This window comes from Octopus bimaculoides, chromosome 28 (assembly GCF_046866305.1).
Source record: "Octopus bimaculoides isolate indiv1 chromosome 28, ASM4686630v1, whole genome shotgun sequence".
Lineage (NCBI taxonomy): Eukaryota > Metazoa > Mollusca > Cephalopoda > Octopoda > Octopodidae > Octopus > Octopus bimaculoides.
In genome coordinates this window covers 10,013,444-10,022,477 of record NC_142955.1, presented here as the reverse complement: position 1 = coordinate 10,022,477, position 9,034 = coordinate 10,013,444, and the positions used below count along the sequence as shown (strand labels likewise).

Genomic DNA, 9,034 nt, shown 5'->3' with positions numbered 1-9,034 from the left:
CGTAATTCAATACCGTACTTCTGGGTCTCATTCGCTGCGATCCTGTACTTCCTCTCTCCATCTTTAAACCTATTTCCTCCCAACATTTCTTATTTCACGCCAATTCATTCCTCTACCTTTTATATTTATCGTACACAAGGTATATTCTATTTCTAGTCAACTAATATGTTTTCTCTGTTTCGTTTTTCAGCAGTTAATTGTATTTCCTTTCACATGGTGCTGTTGTTACTCATTTTTGTGTTGTTAGATATGATTTTATGTTGCGATTTCTAGCAATTCGACCTCATTTAATTAATATTTGTTTTGTTTGAATATACAAATAAGTAACAAACTCAACAGTTAATAATTCTTAATAACATCAAAAATATCCCATTTAAAAAACAAGTAGGTTACAGCATTACATAATAATCTTCCTGCGGCCGCCAAAACAAGCTCATTCTGACAGGAGTTTGACAAAGTGAAAGTAACGTGTTGAACAAAGATCACCGGTAGTTTTCGGGTCTTAGTGTTGTTGTTGTTTTGTTTTTTTTGCGGAATTCTGGTTTAAGTACCACATATAGGCAATTTCATTGGGCAAAATGGAAATAGGGGTAATCAACTAACACCCTCCCCCGAAATTCCTGACTTTGTGCCAAAATTTGAAACCACTATGATGTTAGATAATCTGAAAGTGTAGCTGAAGTCTAAATAATGCAGTCATCTCACAAGGTTATGCAATTTAATTTTAATTACCAGGCATGGCTTTGTGGTAAGAAGCTTGCTTCCCAACCACATGATTCCCAGTTCAGTCCCACTGTGTGACACTTTGGGCAAGTGTTTTCTACTATAGCCTCGGGCCAACCAAATAACCAAAACCTTGTGAGTGGATTTGGTAGGCAGAAACTGAAAGAAGCCTGTCATATATATATATATATATATATATATATATATATATATATCGATGTGTGTGTCTTTGTGTCTGTGTTTGTCTCCTGCCACCACTTGACAACTTGTATTGGTGTGTTTACGTCCCCATAACTTAGTGGCTTAGCAAACAAGTTCGATAGAATAAGTACTAGGCTGTAAAAAAAAAATAGTCCCTTGGTTGGACTCAAATTACTGAAATAAGTAAGAAACATTAATTGTTTAAGAGTATATATCCACAGCTTTCCATTAGAAAAATATAGCAATATTTCTACAGTTGAATTTCTATTTTTTAAGTATTTTCTATATCTTGTACTGTTTTTCTATTATTTCAGAAAACCAAATGTCAGTGGCATAAAGGAAATTTTTGCTTCAGATACTTCAACAATATTGATCATCTTTTAAAGACTAAAGGAAGATGTTATACAAAATAAATATAAACCTGTTTATATAAATCTATATTGAGTTGCTGTGAAATATTTCTTCTGAACTGAGATTAATAGCAGCATTTCTATACTTCACTGTCTTAAATCTTTAGCGTTTAAACCAGCTGTATCCAGCCAAAATATTTTATCTGTTTTGTGTACAAACTGGACAGATCTGGCCTCTCATACGAACCCTACAATCTCATTCTAAAGATTAACAATTACCTCATCAAAATCTCATTGCCACAAGATAATGCAGGATTAATTCAAAACAATGTGAATAAATAAGTATTAGTTTTGACAATAATGTGAAGGCTAAATGGGTAATGTTTGCAAAATGACTTAGTATTCAAAATAAACTTGGATGAATTTTAAAAGAAGAATTTGCTGCATCTTGAGAGTGATCACTGTTGATGGAAATGTAGCCAAAGGAATATTTGTCAGAAATAAAATATAAACAGAAAAAAAAAGTCTGTGTATTTTGTGACAAAAAAATGTTATAGAAAAATGAGTTGCTTGTACAATTCAAGGAATTGACTTTTCTCTTCTTATCTGAAAAGATGTCAAAAGAGATAGAAAAGTCATTGTACAATAGTGTTATCTGTGAAGAATCATTCTGTAAAGGAAGTAGCTTGGTTGAGCATAAAGAGAAACCATATCATTGTAATATCTGTGGTAAATCATTCTCACGAAATTTTCATCTAACTGATCATAGACGCATTCATACAGGAGAGAAACCATATCACTGTGATATCTGTGGTAAATTATTTACTCATAGAAAAAGCTTCACTGGACACAAACGTATTCATACAGGGGAGAAACCATACCAGTGTGATATATGTGGTAAATCATTCTCTGGAAGTAGTGACTTAACTAAACACATACGCAGTCATACAGGAGAGAGACCATATCAGTGTGATATCTGCGGTAAATCATTCTCTGAAAGTAGTGGTTTAACTATACATAAACGCACCCATACAGGAGAGAAACCATATCACTGTGATATTTGTGGGAAATCATTCTCTTGTAAAGTGCACTTGACTAAACACAAACGCACTCATACAGGAGAGAAACCATATTGTTGTGATATCTGTGGTAAATCATTCTCTGAAGGACGTACCTTAACAAATCACAAGCGTATTCATACAGGAGAGAAACCTTATCATTGTGATATCTGTGGTAAATCATTCTCTCAAAATGACTTAACTAAACATAAACGTATTCATACAGGAGAAAAACCATATCACTGTGATATTTGTGGTAAATCATTCTCTGTAGCAAGTAGTTTAATTACTCACAAACGTATTCACACTGGAGAGAAGCCATATAATTGTGATATCTGTGGTAAATCATTCTCCCAAAGTTATGAATTAACTTCTCACAAACGTATTCATACAGGAGAGAAACCATACCACTGTAATATCTGTGGCAAACTTTTCTCTCATAGAAGTAATTTAATTACTCACAAGTACATTCATGCAGATGGGAAACCATATCATTGTGATATCTGTGGTAAATCATTCTCTCAAAATTTTCAATTAATACACCACAAACGCATTCATACTGGAGAAAAGCCATACCAGTGTGATATTTGTGGTAAATCATTCTCTCAGAAAGGTAACCTTTGTACTCACAAGCGCATTCATACAGGTGAGAAACCATATCAGTGTGATATCTGTAGTAAATCATTCTCTCACAGAAATGCCCTAACTACACACAAACACATTCATACAGGAGAGAAACCATATCAGTGTGCTATCTGTGGTAAATCATTCTCTCAAAATGGTGAGTTGATTAAACACAAATATATTCATACAGGAGAGAAGCCATATCACTGTGATATTTGTGGCAAATCATTCTCTCAAAATAGTGAATTAAATAAGCACAAGCACATTCATACAGGAAAAAAACCATATTACTGTGATTTCTGTGGTAGTTTATTTTCTGGAAGTAGCGATTTAATTAAACACAAACGAATTCATACAGGCGAGGAACCATATCATTGTGATATCTGTGGGAAATCTTTCTCTAATAAGAAATCCTTAACGATACACAAACGCATTCATACAGGAGAGAAGCCACATCAGTGCGATATCTGCGGGAAATCATTCTCTGTGAAATGTAACTTGATTAAACACAAACGCATTCATACAGGAGAGAAACCATATCTCTGTGATATCTGTGGGAAGTCGTTCTCTCAAATAAATACTCTAACTACACACAAACGTATTCATACAGGAGAGAAACCATATCACTGTGAAATTTGTGGGAAATTTGTCTCTTCAAGAAGTAATTTAAATTCACATGGATGTATTTATACAGAAGAGTAACTATCAACGATTCAGTTTGCAAGAATTTTGTAATTTTATAACTTCTTTCATTAATATCATTGATTCCTTAAGACTTGATGGTTAAACTGAATGTTAATTTGCATATGTCTATACAACCTTCAACTTAATATAAAGTGGGTGATATAATCTAAGAGTCTTCCTTACTGATAATTCAGTTCTCATTCTCCATGCTGGTAATGGATTGAACATGTCTGTGAAAGATATCACATTTTCTCAATCTTTGTGGCCCAGAAGCTTGAGTTTTGAGCTCATCACACTTTGTGAATATTCACAATAATCCAAAATTTAAATAAAGTTGATATACTCTTAACTCTTGTTATATTTCTGTTGAAATACATTTCCTGTGTTTCAAATGCTTCTGAAAATAATAAACAATTTCATAAAATAACTGTCATTATTTAGTTGATGCTTAAAAGGCAATGAGCTAGTAGAATCTTTAGCATACGAAGCAAAATGCTTAGCTGCATTTCGTCCGTTGCTATGTTCTGAGTTCATGTTCCACCGAGGTCAACTTTGCCTTTCATCCTTCCAGGGTCAATAAAATAAGTACCAGTTGATCACTGGGGTCAATCTAATCAACTTACCCCTCCTCAAAATTGCTGGCCTTCTGCCAAAATGTGAAACCATTATTAAGGTGGTGAGCTGGCAGAATCGTTAGCATGCTGGACAAAATGCTTTTAAGTTCTGAGTTCAAATGCTGCCAGGGTCAATAAAATAAATATCACTTGAACACTGAGGTCGATGTAATTGGCCCCATAAATTGCTGGCACAAGGCCAGCAATTGAAACCATTGTTAAGTTAGTGTTTGGAACAAAAATTATCATGAAATTTTGAAGGAAGGTTTTAATTTAGATTACTTTAATTCTTTTGTTACCATATTTCTGTTGATATACACTGCTTTGTTTCATTTCATTTTGAAAATAATGAATTTAGTAAACAAATTTTATCATTAAGCTGGTATTTGGAAGAAATTAACATGAAATCTTGAAGGAAGTCTTTAGTTTAGATTACTTTAATTCTATTGTTACCATATTTCTGTTGAAAGACAATGACTGTTTAAATTAATTTTGAAAATAATGAAGAATTTAGTTAAGTAATTTTGTCATTATTAAGATGGTGCTTAAGGCAGCAAGCTGTCAGAGCTGTTAGCACATGGGATAAAATGCTTACTGGTATTTGTCCATCTTTGCATTTTGAGTTCAAATTCTGCTGAGGTCAATTTTGCCTTCCACTCTTTCAGGGCCAATAAAATAAGAACCAGGTGAAAACTGGGGTCAATGTAATCAACTATCCCCACTCCCAAATTTTGTCATTAAGCTGTTTATTGCACAGGTACAATAAACACTTTCATGACTTGATCTAGCAACTTAATATCTCTGTAGTTGTTTCCATCTAAGGTATCACCTTTACCCTTGTAGCAGCTAACTATAATACTACTACACCAGTCATTGGGGATGGTGCCTTCCTGAATAACCTGATTAACTATACGGGTGACTAAGTTGTGTCCTACACCACCAGAAATTTTAATCATCTCAGCAGTGATTCCTGATGGCCCAGGGGCTTTCCCTATCTTCATGTCTTTAATTGCCTTATCTATTATGCTGCTATCAAATCTGATGGCTGGTTCCTCAATTGGTTTGATATTTTGTACACTCTCTTCCCATTTGTTTTCTACATTTAGTAACCTTCATAGTGACACTTCCATGCATCTTTCTTCTCCGAGTCACTAAGTCCAAGCATACCATTATCCATTCGCACACATTTCTCACCCACCACATCTCTATTCTCTCTGATACATTTCTTTGCAATCCTGAACACCTCATGCCTCTGATCCTCACACTGTAGAACATTTGCAAATCTCTTACCTTCAGCTATTCCTTTTGCTATGTAAACCTGACGCATAGCTGCCCGTTTGGCTGCCTGATATAACTCTCTGCTTCCACTGTCTTTCTAGGCCTGTCATTTTGCTTTTATAGCACTACCTCTTTGTTCCACCACCATCTCACCCTTAGTCTAGCAGGGACTCTACACCAACCACAGATTTCGTCAGTAACCCTCAGTAGATTGTCCTGCAGAAATTTCTAGTTGTCTTCTAAGCTATATATTCCCAACTATTCCTCCTTTTTGTCAGAAGCTTCCGTTAGGAAATCTCAAAATTTTTGTGTCTGCTGGGTCTTTGAGCTTCCATAGTCTTCTTTTCCAGATAGGTTTATTTCTCCGAGTCTTTCTAGCTTTAATCCTGAAGTCACTAACAAGTAACTTATGTTGGGTTGTACACTCTTCACCTGGGAGAGACTTTGTATTTTAAAGCATCCATCTATCTCGTTACTGGTGAGGAGATAGTCAATCTGGCTTATATGACCACCAGACTATGTGATTAGGTGGCTGGCTGATTTTCTGAAGTTAGTGTTACAGATAATAAGATTATTTGCATCACAGAACTCCAGCAGTTTTATTCCCTCCTCGTTTCTAGGTCCAAAGCCATAGCCCCCATGCATTCCCTGGAATCCATAGGGATACTGTCCCAATGCTGGCTATGTCCAGGTCTATGCTTAAAATGTTATCCTTTTTTTAAATTTTACCCAATGATGGTGGATTGTATATTATGATGTAGACTTTTATGACTTCATTAAATAAAATGCAACTGAAACAGTTGTAAATTTTAAATGCTATTCATGCTTACTTTTTTGCTGTGTATTCCATATGAAGGACTCACCGGTGATGTTGGATCTGTAGTTATAAACTGGATTTGGTACATGCATATCTACTGTATCCTGCCAACATTTGTAGCCTCCAATGTTGTTTTATTTTACTGTGAGCTCCATGTAATCATACCTAGCCATTACTGATATCCTACAGGCTGATGTGTCTTGATTTCTTAAAAATTCTCATAACTAAATTGTGTGTGTGTGTGTGTGTGTGTGCATAAGGTATTTGAGGACATACTGTTTTTGGCTCATTGTTGCATTTTTTGCTAACTCTGTATAATCTTTGTTTCAGAAAATAATAATGGCAGACCCTCAGCTTACGCAAGAAATGAAGTGGCATGTTGTTATTGTGGTTATAAAGGCTGAGCATAGCGATTTTGAAATATCTCGATTTTTAAAAGTTGCCAAATCTTTCATCTACAAAGTTTGTAAGGAGCAAGAGATTGAAAATGGAAACATATCATCAGTATCAAAGCATTCTAAGTGCTCTGAAATCATCAGAACACCTGAATTTATCCAGCAAGTTCAACAGACCATTGATTACAATCCCAGAAAGTTCATGAGGTCAATTGCAAAAGATCTCCATGTGTCAGAAGGAACAGTCAGAAATATTGACCACAAAGATATAAGTCTTATATGATGAGGAAAGGTCAATTTGTCAGAAAAAGCAAAAGAAAATCACTACATCAGATCTAAAAGGCCCTTAAATGAAAAATCCAGTAGATTTCATTTGGTTTTTCTCAAACATGAAAAACTTCGACCAAGATCAAAAAGTTAACAGAAGAAATGACAGATGGTTGCATACAAAATTTCCTGCAACTGTTATGATTTTAGGGGTTGTTAGCAATGAAGGGCATGTGATGCCTAACTTCTTTCGACAAGGCCTTAGAGTTAACTCTGCCACCTACAAATAATTGTTAAGCCCTGGATAAACAGTATATGCAATGGAAGGTCATATGTGTTTCAGTAAGACTCTGCACTATCGCACATGGCTCTAGAAACACAGGAATGGATGGCTGAAAATTTACATGATCACATAATCCCTAACATTTGGCTCCTAATTCCCCAGATCTCAATCCATTGGACTATTACATGTGGAGTGTTGTTGAGAGAGAGGTCAATGAACATGTCCCTAATACCAAAGATTCTTTGAAAGCTGCCATAGTCAGAGTAATGTCCAAAATGAACCAGGACCACTTGATTTGAGCATGTAGATTTAGATCTCATATAGAAGCAATTGTTGAAGCTGAAGGTGGCTTTATTGGATAACATTATAGAAAAGGTTTATTTTTATCCTCATAGCATTTTTTGATTAATAAAGTTATTATCTGTTTTCTAATTAACATAAATCTGTCTTCAAATATCTTATGCACTGTGTACATATATATATATATATGTATACACACATGTATATACCAGGTAAGCAGTGTTAGCGCTTGTAGTAACTAAGATATATATATATATATATGTGTGTGTGTGTGTGTGTATAAATACAGGCATGGCTGTGTGGTAAAAAGCTTGCTTCCCAATCACATGGTTCTGGGTTCAGTCCCACTGCATGGCATCTACTAAGGAATATATATATATATTCTATAGCTGCAGGAGAAATACCTAGCTAAGGATAAACCTCTGTACCTGGCTTTCGTTGACATGGAGAAAGCCTTTGACAGGGTCCCCCGATCCCTTATCTGGTGGTCAATGAGGAAACTTGGGATAGAAGAATGGTTAGTGAGAGCTGTGCGAGCCATGTACAGAGATGCTGCCAGTAAGGTGAGGGTTGGAAATGAATACAGCAATGAATTCCGGGTAGAGGTAGGGGTCCACCAAGGTTCCGTCCTCAGCCCCCTCTTATTTATCATAGTCCTCCAGGCAATCACAGAGGAGTTCAAGACAGGTTGCCCCTGGGAGCTCCTCTATGCTGATGACCTTGCTCTAATTGCGGAGTCACTATCAGAACTAGAGAAGTTTCAGGTGTGGAAGCAAGGTCTAGAATTGAAGGGCCTTAGAGTCAACCTAGCTAAAACCAAAATCCTAATAAGTAGGAAGGTAGATAAAACACAAACCCCTTCAGGTAGATGGCCCTGCTCAGTATGTAGAAAAGGAGTAGGTAGTAACTCTATAAGATGTACCCGGTGCAAGCTATGGACACATAAGAGGTGCAGCAACATCAAAGGCAGGTTAACTAGCAAGTTAGTTTTTGTTTGTGGCAGATGTTCAGGTGCAATAAAGACTGTAAACAAACAGGAAACAACTTCTATCTCATTCCAGGGTGAAAAACTAGAGGTAGTCGATAGCTTCCGCTATCTGGGCGACCAAGTTAGTAGTGGGGGTGGGTGCGCTGAAAGTGTAGCTGCTAGAATAAGAATAGCCTGGGCAAAGTTTAGAGAGCTCTTACCCCTGCTGGCGACAAAGGGACTCTCACTCAGAGTAAGAGGCAGACTATATGACGCATGCGTACGAACAGCCATGCTACATGGCAGTGAAACATGGGCTGTAACTGCTGAGGACATACGTAAGCTCGCAAGGAATGAAGCCAGTATGCTCCGTTGGATGTGTAATGTCAATGTGAATACCCGTCAGAGTGTAAGTATCTTGAGAGAAAAGCTGAACATTAGAAGCATCAGTTGTGGTGTGCAAGAGAGACGAT

General features: G+C 36.3%; 1 protein-coding gene across 1 annotated transcript; it reads left to right on the top strand.

Moving 5' to 3' along the window:
• Positions 1–4: 4 nt before the first annotated feature.
• LOC128251059 (uncharacterized) lies at positions 5–6,352 on the top strand. Its single transcript, XM_052977380.2, has 2 exons — positions 5–139; positions 1,239–6,352. The coding sequence occupies exon 2, from the start codon at positions 1,889–1,891 to the stop codon at positions 3,656–3,658; it is 1,770 nt and encodes a 589-aa protein (XP_052833340.1). The 5' UTR covers positions 5–139; positions 1,239–1,888; the 3' UTR covers positions 3,659–6,352.
• The last annotated feature ends 2,682 nt before the right edge of the window (positions 6,353–9,034 follow it).

Excerpts from the sequence above, each read along its gene's own strand:
- LOC128251059 (XM_052977380.2), top strand. The coding sequence starts at position 1,889 with ATGTCAAAAGAGATAGAAAAGTCATTGTACAATAGTGTTATCTGTGAA.